General features: G+C 47.0%; 1 protein-coding gene across 3 annotated transcripts in view; it reads right to left on the reverse strand.

The window, feature by feature from the left end:
- Positions 1 to 8,854: 8,854 nt before the first annotated feature.
- The window catches only part of LOC123454828 (liprin-alpha-3-like), a 49,523-nt gene continuing 41,371 nt past the window's right edge, over positions 8,855 to 17,006 (reverse strand). The window contains exons 15-19 of one of the 3 annotated variants that reach the window (XM_045134320.1): positions 15,153 to 15,287; positions 12,839 to 12,990; positions 12,603 to 12,730; positions 9,686 to 9,757; positions 8,855 to 9,544 (exon numbers count right to left, since the gene is read on the reverse strand). In XM_045134320.1, the coding sequence (XP_044990255.1) occupies positions 9,501 to 9,544; positions 9,686 to 9,757; positions 12,603 to 12,730; positions 12,839 to 12,990; positions 15,153 to 15,287 (531 nt within the window). In that variant the 3' untranslated portion in view covers positions 8,855 to 9,500. Of the gene's footprint in view, positions 9,758 to 12,602; positions 12,731 to 12,838; positions 12,991 to 15,152; positions 15,288 to 17,006 lie in introns of all 3 variants that reach the window. The other 2 variants (XM_045134319.1, XM_045134318.1) reach the window with 2 other exon arrangements.

Below are 17,006 nucleotides of genomic sequence, written 5' to 3' on the forward strand. Positions count from 1 at the left end.
AATCTTTACAATATATTCTGTTCCTTCACCTAACTGAGCAGTCATATTTCAATCACATACTGAAGAGATTCTATTAATGCTTTGTAATAGTTCTAGAAGTAATTTATTATTCTTCATTAACATTCCATTCTGTTTTGAAATTTTCTCTGTCTTATACTCATGTTCAAAAAAAATTAGTTTTTAGTAAGGTGACAGACACTTGGGGATAGAAAATTAGCCATTAACATGTAATGCATGCATTAGCTTTTACAATAAGCATGGCTCACATATGTTGTAGAAATTCTGTCAGTCCGTGAATCATAAACCTATTTAATAATTCTACAAATACTATCAATCAACCACGAATTTAATTTTAGATTATTTTCAAACACAGTGCAATAGCTACTATTCTATATACAATGATACATAAACACACACATATATGGCATAAGAGTATATCTTTTAAAATGGGAAATACTAAACTACTAATAATAACTATGTGATTATCCTTTTAGTAGGAAAATAATTGGAATGGGGACTCTAACATTGAGAAATGTTCTCTCATCTAGCTTACCATTTCCCCCTTTGCCGTAAGTGTCAATTCTCATCAGATTGTGTAACAGGGTTGGGGATATGGCTTAACAGTTAAGAAAAGCCTAATAACCGCAGTTCAATTGCCCCCCCCTCTCTCTATCTCTCTCTCTCGCTGACACTTCCTCTCAGGTGCCTTGGTGGACTGGGCAGGTGCACCCATCCCACGCTGCTCCGGGTGATCCCAAGCATGGGCCCTGCCTCCCCCAGGCCCACGGGAAGCAGCAGGGCGCCCAGGACCAGGAGCGGAATCATCTGCGGCCAGCAGGGCAGGAGCAAGGGCGATGCTCTGGGAGAAGGAAGCCAAGGTCCTGAGCCGACTCCTCAACCCTTCCCACCCAAGGCCACCTCGGGGCCTCACCCAGGTGCCGGGGATGGACCATGGAGGTCAGGGGTGAGCCTGCAGTGGTCACCGGTACCTGACTTTCCTCTCATGGATATCAAGGTCCTCCTTCGGAAGATGGGCCACCCGGGCCCAGCGCAGACCCTGCCCCACCCGAGGCCGAGGCCCAAGTGCTGTCCACCCTGAGGCCGAGGCCCAGGCCGCCACGCTGGAGAAGCCTGTGAGCTCTGCACCCGTCTCCGCGTCCCCACGCTTTCCCGGCCCATCTGTCCACTGACCTCCGCCTCCATCCGCCGTCGCGCCCGTGACCGGCCCATGTCCGCGGAGCCACTGCGCATGTCCGCCGCCGCCCTGACGCCCGCTGCCCCGCTGGACAACCCCGCGGACCTCGGAGGTGGCGGCGCCCAGCGAGAGCGCGGTGCGCGGACCTTCCACAGCCCGGGACGCCGCCCAGCGCTGCGCGGAGGCCTCGCGGGTCCCGGGGACGGGGTGGGGCAGGACCCGCGGGGCTCACCTCGGACCTGCCTCCCCTGCAGCCTCCGTGGTCACTGGAGTCGGGGAGACGCTGATCCGGAAGGACCTGGTGGACCCGGTGAGTGGAGAAAAAGCGAGGGAGCGCGATGTCCTGTGCTGCAGAGGGAGAGCTGATGAGCCCCGCCTCCCCGTCCGCCCCGCCCACAGCGCCTCGCTCCCCCAGAGCGCACCCCGCCCTCCTCCATGTCTGCCCCAGACTCCCCCCTCCTGCTTGGTATTGTTTCATTTATTTGAGGGAGAGGGAATGGGGACCATCAGGGCCCCTTGCAGCTACAACCTCCAGACACACGTGCCACTTTGTGCATGTGGCTTTTTTTGGGTCCTGGGGAATCAAACCAATGCTGGCAGGCGCTTAACTGCTGAGCCACCTTCCTCCTTTATTTATTTTATTAATTTATTTACTGGGGATAGAATCAAGGCATGGTGGTGCAAACCTTTAATCCCAGCAGTCAGGAGGATCCCTGTGAGGTTGAGATGAGCCTGAGACTACATAGTGAATTCCAGGTCATCCTGGGTTAGAATGAGACCCTACTTTAAAAATCCTAAAAATAAAAAAGTACAAAATAAATTATTAGAGAGAGCATGAGAATGGGCATGCCAAGGCCTCAGCCACTGCAAACAAATTCCATAGGCATGTGCCACTCTGTGCATCAGGCTTTACGGGGGTACCAGGGAATCCAACTTGGGTCCTTAAGCTGTGCAGGCAAGTGCCTTAATAGTAGAGCCATCTCTGCAGCCCTCCATCAGCTTTTGAGACAGGGTCTTACGATGTAGACAAGTACACCTCAAACATACAATTCTCCTATCTCAGCTAGGATTATAGGCATACAAAACCATACCTGGCTTTTCTTTTATCCTGATATGGGCTTTTGCAGCCATAATTTCTCCTCTAAGCACTGATTATATCTGATCACTTTGATATATTTTATTTTCATTGATTTTACATTCCTCCCTCCCGCAAACCCCATACTCAGTCCAGGAGGAAACAGAGGGGAAACAAAGTGGTGTGTGAAAAATCAACCTCAACCGCCCCCCCATCCCCCAGTGACACACTTCCTCCAACCAGGCTAAACCTCCTAAAGGTCCCAACACCTTCCCACACAGGGCTTCCTGCTGGTGCTCAGGTGGCTTTCTCTTTTCATCCAGTCCAGGAGGAAGCAGAGGGGAACAGCAAGTGGGGTGTGTCAATCAACCCTCAAGGCCAGCTCACCAGTGATGCTCTTCCTCCAGCCAGGCTCAGCCTCCTAAAGGTCCCACCGCCTTCCCACACAGCGCCCCCTGCTGGAGAAACATTGCTCACACGCGTGAGCCTATGGGGGATAAAAAGTAAGCCCACAACAGTTTAGATTCTATCTTGTAGGTTACATGGCTTGAAGACCTTTAAATTTCAAGGCATTTAGTTATTTTCTTTTATGAAATATTAAATAATGTGCCTATCTGTTAGAAGTTGTACTTGTTGACACACATGCCTCTGTTGAGATAACGCCATTCTCCTTCCCTCCCTTGATAATGTCCCTTATGGGGTTTATTTTTGTGAATATCAATAACTGCTCAAGACGTTTTCATAGCTAACCATGTTGTTAAAGCAAATAAATGTTTTCTGATCTTTGGAGCCAGCCGGACTTATGGAGCCCTATTGTAATTAATAATAATTGGTATTGAGGAAAATATTTCACACTAGACTTAACGATCATCATAAAAGAATGGGACAATGTGTCTTAAATATATGAATTTAATTCAACAGCAAAGGACCCAGGTTCGATTCCCCAGGATCCATGTCAACCAGAAGCACAAGGTGGTTCATGTGTCTGGAACTCATTTCCAGTGTCTGGTGGCCCTGCAGTGCCCATCTCTCTCTGTCTCTATCTGCCTGTTTTTCTCTTTCTCCCTCATATAAATACAAAGAAAATAAAATGCTGTTTTAAAAATATATGAATTTAATTGATTACCCTAATGGGGAGAGAGTATTTCAACTAATTTCTGCAGAGAGCATAGGCCAGGAGTTGCTTTATCTCTCTCTCCCCCTACTTGGCAATAGGTGAAAAATCCATAGTGCTACTTCTGAATATTTGGAAGGAAAATAGATATAAGATTTCCATGAATGTTCTTGGTAGCTATTATAGACATTACATGTTATTTTCGTTCATTTTATATTTCCGCATCTCCCATAGACATTGTCTCCCACAGACATTTCCATGAGATGAGAAGGTGGTTGATTAAGAGCCTGTGATTGTTAGACCCATAGGAAACATAATTGTCAGAACCTCAATATTTCCTTAGATCTTCCTGGGGACTAGAAGGAACTAAAGAGTTAATAACTTTCCCTAAGACCAACAAGCAGTAAAACCTTTAGCAGCATGGCCTTGGCAGGCCTGTCCTCTCCCTGATGATAAGCTAACCCTTCATCAGCTCAGAAAACCATGAGGGAGCAGAAACCGTCCATTGGGTTATCTTCCATGGACAATTTTGCTAGAAACGTTTATTCTGATAACAAGGTTTCCTGGTCTACTTCCCTTAGACCTGCAGCCAGTATAGTCTGGTTTTCTTAAGATCCCCCTTTAAAGCTTACACCCCAGCCTTGCCAGTGCTTCAGCCTTTATCCCATGGGCAAGCTGAGGCCCCTCACTGTTTCTCTCAATAAACAGACTGTCTGTAGAGATCAAGTCTGATGTTGTCTTTTGCTTTTTCTTACACTTTCCGTACAGTATCTTTCTAAAGGTTCACCAGACACTTTACAGAGTTTATGTATATAAGTGAAATATGTTTCTAGCCTATGCTACCAAATCTTCTATGATATTTTGGGGAAAAAAATCTACACTTAACAAATGACCTGAATGAACAATGAAATTCAATAATACCAATAAAAAATCATTAGGGGAAAGATAGATTGCTCATTAGTAAGGCACTTGCCTGTGAAGCCTAAGTACTCAGGTTCAATTCCCAGTACCCAAGTAAAACTGAATGCAGAAGCTGGGACATGTGTCTGGAGTTTGATTGCAGCAGCTAGAGGACCTGACACACCCATTGTCTCTGTATCTCTTTCTCTCTCTATCTCTCTGTTTCTGTCTCCTTGCAAATAAATAATTTTAAAAAAAGATCCACATAATTTCCAAGAAATAAGACATACTTGCTTTTCTTACATGGAATTTGAGCATGATAAATTCAATAAGATTTGCACACCCAGTAATGGCCACGTGGACTACAGGATGGTAATGGCTTGGAGAGATGGCTGATGGAGTGGTTGCCTCCCACATGTGAGGAGCTGATTTCAAATCCCCAGTACCCACATTAAAAGGCCAGATGTGGAGGCACACGTCTGTTATCCTGATGCCAGAAGATGGAGACCTGCCTGGAGGTGATATTGGAGAGGAGTGTCTGATAATTCCTAACTAGCTAGTCTAGCTGAGTTGGTAAGCTACCAGGGTAAGGAGAGATCCACTGACTGTATGTGTGCGTTCCTATCTATCTATCTATCTATCTATCTATCTATCATCTGTCTGTCTGTCTGTCTGTCCGTCCGTCCGTCCGTCCGTCCATCCATCCATCCATCCATCCATCCATCCATCTCTCATCTATCTACTAGTCATCTATCAATCTCTCTACCCATACATCCTTCACCTGTCATTTAACTCCTCTCTGTCTTTTTATTTATTTATTTATTTGGTTTTTCAAGTTAGGATCTCACTCTAGCTCAGGCTGATATTGAACTCACAGTGATCCTCCTATCACTGCCTCCCTAGTGAGTGCCAGGGTTAAAGGTGTATGCCACCACCACACCCTTTGTATGTCTTGAGCAGGAGCTGTATAATTACAATAATCTCTATGATGCAGAAATTCTATCCGTCTACAAATTATTAAATTTTTTAAAATTATTTTAATTTTTATTTATTTATGAGCAAGAGAAAGATAAAGAGGGAGAATGTGCGCACCAGGGCCTCTACCCATTGCAAACAAACTTCAGATGCATGTGTCCAGATGTTCATCTGGCCTATGTGGAACATGGAGAATCAAACCTGGGACTTTAGGCTTCACACCCATTGCCCTACCCACTAAGCCATTTCTCCAGGCCAGCTTTTTAAGTATTTTTGTGTTTATATTTTTATTTGAAATAAAGAGTGATAGAATGGCTGTGACAGGGCCTCCAGCCACTGTAATGGAACTCCAGACGCATGTACCACCATGTGTATATGGCTTTTCATGGGTACTGGGGAATCGAACCTGGGACTTTAGGCTTTGCAAGCAAGCACGCCAAACATTAGGCCATCTCTCCAGGCCTCACTTACATCTGGATGGATATTTAGATTACTTCCAGTTAGGGGATACTATCAATAGTCTATGTATGTTTGCGTGAAAGCATACATAGCCACAGATTTCTAAAACAATCTAGAAAAGACTAAAAAATATGGCAGGTGCACGTTGAATTTTAAATGAAATTTCCAGACTGTTTCTAAATTGGTTACCCTATATAACATACCCCCAGCAATAAAAGACAACAACTATGAATTTGTTACCTCTTCCAAGGTGTTCTAGAAACATTCAATTTTTAAAAATAATTCCTAATGGATGTATAGTGGAATTCAGTTTTCATACTTATTTCATTTCCCTATTCTCTGACAAACTGAGTATGTTTTCAAACACTTTCAGCTGTCCACACACCTCATTTGCAAAGTTTCCATCATACTATGTGCTTCAAAAAAGATGATTCAGTGGTTAAGACTGCAAATCATAAGGAGCCATGTTTGATTCCCAAGGATTCCAGTAAAGCCAGATGCACAAAGGTGACACTTGCATGTGGAAGTCATTTGCAGTGGCCACAGGCCCTGTTGAACTCACACACAGACATACACACCTATACAAATAAGTGACTACATCTCAAAAAGAAATTTAAAATCTCGGCAGGAGACATGGCTTAGTGGTAAAGCGCTTGCCTATAAAGCCTTAGGACCCCAGTTTGAGGCTAGAATCCCCAGGACCCACATAAGGCAGATGTACAAGGTGGTGCATGCATCTGGAGTTCATTTGCAGTGGCTGGAGGCCCTGTTGCACCCATTCTCTCTATTCTCTCTCTCTCTCTCTCTCTCTCTCTCTCTCTCTCTCTCTCTGCCTGTGTCTGTTGCTCTCAAACAAATCAATAAAAATAAACAAAATAAAAAAAATTTTCAATGTGCTTCTTTGTACTCATTTGTGTTATTTTAATTTTTTTACATTTCATTTTTAGTTATCTGAGGGAGAAAGAGGCAGAGAATAGGACAAAGAGATAGAGAGAAGGGCACACCAGGGTCTCCAGCCATTGTAAACAAATTCCAGACACATGTGCCACCCTGGGCATCTGGCTTTACATGGGTGGTGGGGAATTGAAATTGGGTCCTTTGGCTTTTCTGGCAAGTGCTCTGATAGCTAAGCCATTTCGCAGGCCTGGAGTGAGTTTAATGTCAGCGTGGGTAACTTAGCAAGATCCTGTCTTACGTGAAACAAACAAAATGAAAGAAAAAAAAGCAGGATGAGGTCTGGAGAGAGGTCTAAGCAGTAAAGGTGCTTCCCATGACACCTAAAGACCCTGGTGTGATTCTCCAGAACTCTCATAAGCCAGATGCACAAGGTGGTGCCTGTATCAGGAGCTGTTTTGCAGTGGCTAGAGGTCCTGGTGCGCCATTGTATCCATCCCTACCTCTCCCTCTTCCTAATATAAACAAATAAAATCTTTTAAAAAATAGGATGGCAATTAGGTCAATATCTTCCCAGTAAGATCCTGTCTTACTTGAAACAAATAAAACAAAAAAATAGGATGTCAGGCTGGAGGGATGGTTTACCAGTTAAGGTATTTGCCTGCAAAGCCAAAGGTTCTTGGTTCGATTCCCCAGGACCCATGTTAGCCAGATGCACAAGGTGGCACATGCACCTGCAGTTCATTTGCAGTGTGTGGAGGCCCATTCCCTCTCTCTCTGTCTGTCGTTCCGCTTCTTTCCTCTCTCACAAAAATAAAATTTAAGAGCCAGGCGTGGTGGCGCACACCTTTAATCCCAGCACTTGGGAGGCAGAGGTAGAAGGATCGTCATGAGTTTGAGGTCACCCTGAGACTGCATGGTAAATTCCAGGTCAGCCTGAACTACAGTAAGAGCCTGCCTCAAAACAACAAAAAAACAAAAACAAATTAAAAAATAGGCCGGGAAGGCAGGTCAGTGTTTGCCTAGCACTGATGACACTTTGGTTTGCTACCTATGATGCAGGATGTGGGGTTCAGTAGGGGGCTCATCAAATTCTGGGTTCTGTCCTGTAAGGGTTAATAAGTCTGGGGTCCCAGCAGTCATTAAATGAGTCACAGAAGTTACTGAGACATGCTGGCCCTGGAACAGGTTTTAAAATAGAGGAAATCCTTTTGGACTGTAAATAAATTTCCAAACGACAGATTGATAATGTCACGGCTGCACAGGAGCCACCTTCATAGGCCACACGAGAGGCACTGCCAGAAAACATGCAAACAGGCAGTCAGTAAGAGCTCGTCCACACAGACCTAAGTAGGAGTCACATCTGGGAAAACCAGTCGGCAAAGGAAACAGCCCTGATCCAGTTGCAATGTTTTTTTCTTCCCCACTCTCTGCACTGCCTGCCCCTTCCCTTTAAATGTCCAGCCCAGGGCCTGGAGAGATGGCATCGCAGTTCAGGCACATGCCTGCCAAGACAAAGGACCCAGATTACATTCCCCAGTAGCCAGTAAGGCTGATGCACGAGGCGGCACATGCATCTGGGCTTCATTTAAGGAAGCTGGACGCCATATGCACCCATTCTCTTTCTCTAACTCTGTCTCATAAGTAAATAAAAAATAATAGTTAAAAAACAGCAGCCCGCTGTTAGGGTTGTATGATCTCATCCAGATTCTGATACAACAGAAACCATGGCTAGGAGGGTAATTCAGAGGAACAGTCCAGCACTTCCTTAGGACTAGCGTTTGATCACAGTAGATACACAAGTACATACAGGCATGCGTGCATACATACATAATACGTTGTATATATAGCTTTACCCTCATGTGACCCCTTCTTGAATTTTCCGTATCTCATAAAGATTTTCCATGTCACACCATCCAGGCGTCTTCATCTCTTTCCATACTTCACTTTATTTGCAGTATCTATGAGCATCTGTTACTGTACTTCAAATACATTACTTGTATAGCTGAGCCACTAATGTTAAAGGAGCACCCCTGGGGCTCCCAAGTTTCCCCTGTGAAATGGGCAGGGTCATGACTGCACTGGTTGCTGATGTCTGTGTCCTTCTCCCCAGAGACCTGGCAGACATGCAGGAGACATGAGAATCCTGAAGGGACAATTTCCTCCCTGGCCCTTAGACACCTTACCACGGGCCATGATTACCGCCCTGAAGAATCGCGCCCCCTCCCCGAAATCTCAGAGTCAGGCCAGGCGTCCATCTTCACGGGATGGAGGAAGGGGGTGGCCACTGGACTTAGCTGGTGGCCCTGAGGCACGAGTGGGGAGGAGAGTTTTGGTCTTGACCACGAAAGCCAGTCAACGCAGCTTTTTGAAAAAGTTCTTTATCAGTGGTAGCTGTAGTAGTAATGTCAAAGCCAACAGAGAGTCGGGGTACGCAGGATCCCTGCCGACCACCCTCCCCCACGTCACGTTGTTCCGCTGTAGAGTGGAAAGAGGGTTTTTTTTTTTCCACCCAAACCCCTGATCCAAGGTTGGACCAGGAGGTCAGTGCTGGGCACAGACAGGGTCACCGTGGTTGGAGACCCGGTCACACGGAGAGGGACAGGGGACCCAAGTGACAATAACCCCAGGGACAGGCCTGGGGATGGGGCGGGGTGGGGCTGAGAGGCACAAGGAGAAGGCTGGCTGCCTGGAGTCCACCTGGGCTCCCAGCGCCTCCTTCCTAAAAGTGATCAATAAATTACAATAGAGAAAAGGGAGGTAGAAGTTTGGGGAGGGATTTCTTCGTCTCTTCTTCTGCCCAGTTCCCAGGAGTCCACCTCTGGTGGCAGGTCCAGGACAGTCCTCCAGGGAGGCGGGGACACGCCCTCCGCCAGTGGGCAGGTGGTTCAATCCTCAGGAGAGCCCTGGGCTCTGTTCCCCGCAGTTGGTGCTGCGCAGGATAGAGAGTCGGCCCAGCTCGGGAAGGTCTTCAGTCCCCTGAGGTCACCTGCACCCAGGCCCAGCAGTTTATGGAAGGGGACTATCCAGCGTGACACCCCACGTCCCCTGGGTCTCCGGGCACAATCCTCACCTGGATAGGCAATATAAAATTCACAGGTCCGTCCTGACTCTTCATCAGCCTGGGATAGGCCTGAAATTTGCCCTGGAAGGAGAGCAGCAGTTGTTCAGCCTAAAACCCACCCTATGACTTACCTAGGGATGTTTGCTTTTAGTTTGTTTTGTATTTGGTGGTAGTGTCTCAATGTGGCCCAGGTTTCATTCTGTAGCTCCAAGGTGGACTTGAACTCACTTCAATCTAATACCTTTGACTCCCAAGTGCTGGTAGTAGGTGATTAAAGGCATGTGCCAGGCTGTCTGACACCTTCGGATTTTGGGGGGGTTTTGGGGGAACCACACCTGACTTCCTTAGCAATTTTATAATAGTTTTCATTTATTTACAAGTGGAGAGAAAGAGAGAGCAAGAAAGATGAGTGTGCCAAGGCCTTATAGCAGCTGCAAACTCCAGATGAATGCAAAACTGTGCATCTATCTTTATGTGGGTACTGGGGAATAGAACCTGGGTCATTAGGCCTTGTAAGCAGGCACCTTTATCACTGAGCCATGTCTTCAGTATTTTCATTAGTTTTTTTTTTAAGCAAGACATGGTGGCACACACCTTTAATCCCAGCATATGGCAGGCAGAGGAAGGAGGAAAGCCTTGAGTTTGAGGCATCTTGAGAAGACATGGTAAATTCCAAGTCAGCCTGAGCTACAGTGAATCCCTACCCAAAAAACCAATATATATATATTTGTATTTACCTAGGAGTTAAGAAGTAATACTATTTGAGGGAGGGTGGGAGAGGAGAGAGAGATTGTGTGCACCAGCGCCTCTAGCCTATGGAAAGGAGCTCCAGACACCTGCACCACCTTGTGTATCTGACACATGTGCCACCTTGTGCATCTCGCTTTACATGAGTACTGGGGACTGAACCCAAGTCCTTAGGCTTTGAAGGCAAGTGCCTTAACTGCTGACTCACCCATTCCCTGGCTTTTTTTTTTTTTTTTTTTGTAGGATCTAACTCTAGCACAGGCTGGACTGGAATTCACTAAAACTGGCCTCGGACTCACAGTGATCCTCCTATTTCTGCATTTCAAGTGCTAGGATTAAAGGTGTGCACCAACATGCCTGCTAGGAATTTCTAATGGTCATATTTTATTTTATTTTTACACTCAGTACTGGCAAGCGAGTACTCAACCGCTGAGCCATGGCACTAGTCCTCACTGGGTCCTGGAGAGGAGCTCTGCCCGGTAGCAACCTGCCCAGCCCTGGTGTGTGTGCAGGTGTGGGCACCTGGAGACCAGGGATCAACGTAGGGTGTCTTCCTCATTCCCACTCCACCATATCTTTAGAGACAGGATCTTCCTGCCCCTGGAGCTCACCAATTTAGTTCAACCAGCTCTCTTGCCCCTGCTTTTATTTTAGTGTATGGATGTGAAATTTACCAGGTGAGCCATCTCCCCAGATTTGTTTTTTTATCTTGAGGCCGTGTCTCACTGAGTTTTCCAGGCTCCTCTAAACTCCCTCTTTGGCTCAGGAAGACACAGAGCCTGGTAGACCAAGAGCCTCCACTTCATGGGTAGCTGTGACAGGGAGCACCGCAGTGTCGGAGTCTCATGGTTTTGGTCACCCTGGCCTCAACCCCAGGCTTCCTCCCCTGGACTTGGACTTCAGTCCCTCCCTACGTCACCACCTGGACTTGCTCACCTACCGCTCTCTCTCTCTCTCTCTCTCTCTCTCTTTTCTCTGTGTCCTAGTACTGAAAAAACAAAACAAAACAAACAAACAAAAACCACACAGATAAATGTGTGGCAAGATGGGGTGGACTGCAGATGTGGCTCAATGACCTGCAACGCCTGATGGCCTGGGTTCATTTGCCCAGTAGCCATGTTAAAACCACATGCACCAAGACTGCATGCATCTGAAGTTCACTTGGAGTAGCAAGATACCCTGGAATGCCCATTCTCTTTCTCTGTCGTTTCTTACCAATAAATAAGCAAAAACATAAATAAAACAAATGTGAGGCAGGAGGATTGCAAGAAGCTCAAGCCACTCAACTACGAAGTAAAACCCTTTCTGACAACAAATGAAAGACATAAGGGAATGGGAGGGACAGGTCTGCCATCTCAGCTCCTCACGACACAGGGGCAGGAGCTTCCGAAGCTCAAGGTCATCCAGGCCATCTTGGGCACCATGTTGAGTTCAAGTCCATCCACGGTAACTTAGAAACCACTTCTACAGCCAAAAGTGTAAAGAGGACTAGAGATGTCACTCATGGGTAGAGTGCTGGACTGGAATCCACAGGGAGGGGTGGATTGAGCACCTGCCTAATTCATAGAAAACGCTGAATCCAATCCACAGTACTGGGAAAAGCAAAGAAACAGGAGTGGCAGAGAAGAAGGCTCACCATTAGTCACTTGATTGCAAAGCCAGCTGAGCCAGGTTCCATTCCCAAGCTGCCTCCATAAACCAGAGGCAAAAAGGCAAAAAATTAACAATGTGTGCTTGTGCATGTCTTTGATCCCTGCACTGGGGAGACAGAGTTCTCCACAGATCACCATGAATTTGAGGCAGCCTAAAGATACAGAGGTAGTTCCAGGTCAGCCTGGACCAGAGTGAGACCCTACCTCAAGCAAACAACAACTACAAAAGGGAAAATGTGGCACAAGTGGGTGGTATTCATTTGCAGAGGCCAAGAGGTTTTGGTGCTCTGACACACAAACATGCACATATCTGCACACAAGTGAATAAATATTAGGAAAACAAAAAAGGTTGAATTTATATCCAGGAATGTTAGCATACATCTGGTTTCCACGCACTGAAGACTATGAGACAAAAGGGTCTCAATTTCAAAATGAAAGAAGAATGGGATGAAAGTACAATTAATATGGGAAACAGGGAGGGATGGAGGGAAAGGAGGGACATTGGGAGGAGAGGAGGAATTTCTCACCCAAAGAAGAGCTGTCCTGCCCTGGAGGTCCCATCTTGCCTTTCTTTTTCTTTCCAAAGAGTTTCCTTAGGTAAGTTTTCATGCCCTTCTTCTTACCATCCTTGTGGAGGGCATCTGGGGTTCCCTTCCTGGGGGAGCAAGTAGAGAAAGGGCAAATTCTAGGATACCGCTGTCCCTACATGTCCTCACCCCCTCACAGGTCACCCTCCATGTTCTCAACCTTCATCTCTGCTGACCTTTCATGGGAGGGTCCCGCATCTTCCAGGGTCTCTTCCACCCATGCCAAGGCCTGGGTCTTTCCATCATGATGAGCACAGCAGAGAGTGGTTGCTGGGGTGTCTACTGTTAAGGGTGGTGGATCCCCAGCTTCCTCCTTGGGGACAGGATTCTGGAGAGATATGCACACATGCAGAATTCACTTATAGGCTTATAATGGAGACTCCCCTTAATGGTGTCTACTAGGAAACATTGGGTTGTTTCTGGTTTTAGGTACTAATTGAAGTATTTAGAAGAAGCCAGGGCCATAAGGCAATGACTGTAGAGCCCTGGGGCTGGAGAAGCCCTTGGGTATGGCTGTGCTTGGGGTGCAGGAGTAGGGCATATTGTCCCAGAAAATTCAAGGAGTTTCAGTCCTGTGAATGGTAACGCCAGGTTACAGCAATATAGTAAGGCTGCGTGCTGCTTTGCATCAAACAAAGACTAAACACACATGAGAGCCAAGTGATCTACCACTGAGGTACTGCCCCAGACACATTGTTTTGTGTGTGTGTGTGTGTGTGTGTGTGTGTGTGTGTTTGTTTTAGTATTTTGAGGTTAGGCATTGCTATACCCTAGGTTGACCTAGAATTCACCATGTATTCTTAGGGTGGCCTCGAATTCATAGTGATCCTCCTACCACGTCCTCTTGAATGGTGGGATTATAGGCGTGCACCACCATTCTTTTTTTCCTATTTTTTTAAAAAATTTTATTTTTATTCATTTGAGAGTGACAGGCAGAGAGAGAAAAAGTTACAGACAGAATGGGCGCGCCAGGGCCTGCAGCCACTGCAAACAATCTCCCTGCATGTGTGTCCCCTTGTGCATCTGGCTAACGTGGGTCCTGAGGAATCAAGCCTTGAACCGGGGTCCTTAGGATTCACAGTCAAGCGCTTAACCACTAAGCCATCACTCCAGCCCCCCAGCCTAATTCTTAACAGTTGTCTGCCTTCCCCCCCACCACCACTTGCCTTTCTTTCTTTTAAAAATATTTTATATATTTATTTGCAAGGAAATGCATATACAAAGAGGGACAGGAGACACAGAAAGAAAGAGAAGGCTTCTGGCCACTGCCAGTGAACTCCAGATGCATGCACTATGCGCCACCTTGTGCCTCCAGCCTTACTAGGGCACTGAGGAATCAAACCCAAGTCCATAGGCTTTGCATGCAAATGCATTTAACTCAGAGACATCTCTTCAGCCAAAAATCATTTTTCTTCTTTTTTTTTTTTTTCAAGGTAGGGTCTCACTCCAGCTCAGGCTTGTCTGGAACTCACTATGGAGACTGAGTGGCCTCGTACACATGGCAGTCTTCCTACCTCTGCCTCCCAAGTGCTGGGATTAAAGGTGTGGGGCCTTTTCTTCTGGTTATTGAGGTAGGTTCTCTCACTAGCCCAGGCTGACCTGGAACTTACTACGTAGTCTCAGTTTGGCCTGGACTTCAGAATGATCCTCCTACCTCTGACTCCAGAGTCTGCGAATACAGGTGTGCACCACCGCTCCAGGTGACATGTGCATTTCATAATTCCTTCCCCGAATCTTCCCAATTCATGCCAGCACCCATGTAGCTGTCCAACCCTGACTCCCATTTCACTGGACCCAGACCAATTCTCATCTTTGCCTGGGCCTACCCATGCTCAGACTCTCCATTTGATCCCCCTCCTTGGGTGCTCACAATCATGGGAGGAAATCAGAAGATAAACAGGTAGGGGAGGATGATGGAGATGCAGTTCAGAAGAGGAGACAGACTAGTTGAGGAGACATGGACTCTTATCCCAGCCTCCTCTGCCACCTCCATCCCAAGGCAAATGTACCTGCCTTTATTGCCCACCCTGTCCACTCATGGCCCTCTCAGTCCAGACCCCAGAGGTGGAAAAAGGCTCAAGAGATGTGAAGACCACTCAAGATTCAATACACACTTCAGCCAATTCCCCAACCAACACCACATCTAAGCTCCCTGTTCGTCACCTGTCCCTCCATCTAAGCCTTGCAGGCACCACCCCTCATTGAAGCCCTCCCCTGACCCCCCTTCAACTAAACTCCCTGCCTCCCAATTAATCTAACCTTCCTCATGTAACCTCCCAACCAACAAACTCCTTGGCTCAGCCACACACCTTAGACCCTCTGAATGGCTGCAGCTCTTGGTTCTTCTCCAGTTGTGCCTCCAGCTTCACAAGCACCTCCTCAAGTTCCGCTGACACTGCTCACTCTGTGGTCTGGACCCAAAACCTCTAACTAACCTCACCAGGATCAGCTCAGACTCCTGGTTGCCTCCCTGGAGTCCCCGCCCCTCACCTTGTGCAGAGGCTCTGCTCCCTGTGCCAGCTGAGCCTCATCTTCAGGAAAGGGCTCTGCCTTCTGCAGCATCACCTGCAGTTTCATGTTAGACTCTTCCAGCAATTCCACCAACACATGCCTCTTCTCTTCACTCTGGGAGAGGCAGAGACGGGGGAGTAGAAGGGCTTGGGCATAAGGGTCACAAAGACCCTGACTATGCTCTTTCCCCCAGGCAGGACCTCACCTGTCAGTACCTGGACTCCTTGGTCTAGGTGGACCACTATTCCCAGAAGGCCCTAGGGTAGCCTAGGCTGACAACCCCAGGCAAGGAACCCTCTAGGCTTTCTGGAAAAAGAAATGCTTGCCTTGCTGAGTGTTGCGACTTTAAAGCAATTCTGGATGAAGGTACAAGGCACTATGGTGTTGAATTCCCGTAATCCCAGCACTTAGAGGGTGAAGCACAGGGGATCCAAATTCCAGGCCACAGTACATACAGGCAACCAGTCCCAATTAACAAATAAAACAGGTTCAAACATCCCAAGGATGTGAAGATTCCAGCCACAATTTGGCCACAGCACAAGTCTAGCACGTGACACAGTGTCTTGCGTAAAACAAAGCTCCCTCGCATCTGCACAGCAGCACCCTCGAGAGACACTAGCTGAGCACAGGTGTAGAACCCACAAGGGAATCCCAGGGTCTCATGGGAGATGGGACATCATGGAGCCTCTGTGAGAAGTCTTAGAGTGGGGCCACAGATTCCCACCATCGGCAAAATCATTAAGGAGGAAGAAAAATAAGAGATCATTCTATCTTGCCATTCAATCACTTCAAGGATCCAGACATGGGCTGGGGAGATGGGTTGGACTTAAAGAGGCTTGCTTGCAAAGCCTCATGGTCCTGATTTCATTCTCCAGTCCCCACATAAAGACATATGCACAAATATGCAAAAGGCCATAGCCAGCCCATTCTCATTTAATCTCTGCACGGAAATTAATAAATGAACTTAAAAAAAAATAATCCAGGCATGGTAGCAGAGGTCTGACATCCCAGCAACTCGCGAGCATCCCAGCAACTCACCAGCCTGAGACAGGAACAGTGAATATGCACACAAGCTTGGGCTACAGTATGAGTTCAAGGCCAGCCTGGCAATGTAGTTTGACCTTGTCTCAAAAGAAAAAGTAGAGGAGGTCTGGAGATATGGCTTCGCGGTTAGGCACTTGCCTGTGAAGACTAAGGACCCCGGTTCAAGGCTTGATATCCCAGGACCCACTTAAGCCAGATGCGCAAAGGGGTGCACGCATCTGGAGTTCGTTTGTAGTAGCTGGAGGCCCTGGTGCACCCATTCTCTCTCTCTCTACCTCTTTCTCTCTCTGCTTGTCATTCCCAAATAAATAAATAAGTGAACAACAACAACAACAAAAAAAATCCATGAAAAATAAAAAGTAGAGGAGCTGAGTGTGGTGGCACACACCTTTATTCTCAGCACTATGGAGGCTCACTTCAGAAGATTACTGCGAGTTCAACCAGACTGGGGGTACAAACTGAGTTCCAGGTCAGCCTGGGCTAGAGTTACAGCTTATCTCGACAAACAAAACAAAAGAAAACTTTAACAGGACTGGGGTATGGCTATAAAAGGTGGCTACCATCCTCCAGTTGAGACCTGGCAGAGTGGCTCAGCAGTAGAGTGTCATTCGTGGCAGTGAGGAGCTGGCGCTGTGGCTCATTGCAGAGCATGGGCCTAGAGTTTGTAGGCCTGGGTTCCATGCCCAGTACTACACCCCCAAAACAAAAACACATACACACTTACACATGCGTTCAATTTAGATAGAGAATGTGCCTGTGGTGGGAAAAGAGGAGAATGTACCTGCAGTT

This window comes from Jaculus jaculus, chromosome 14 (genome assembly GCF_020740685.1).
Source record: "Jaculus jaculus isolate mJacJac1 chromosome 14, mJacJac1.mat.Y.cur, whole genome shotgun sequence".
NCBI classification, from domain to species: Eukaryota; Metazoa; Chordata; class Mammalia; order Rodentia; family Dipodidae; genus Jaculus; species Jaculus jaculus.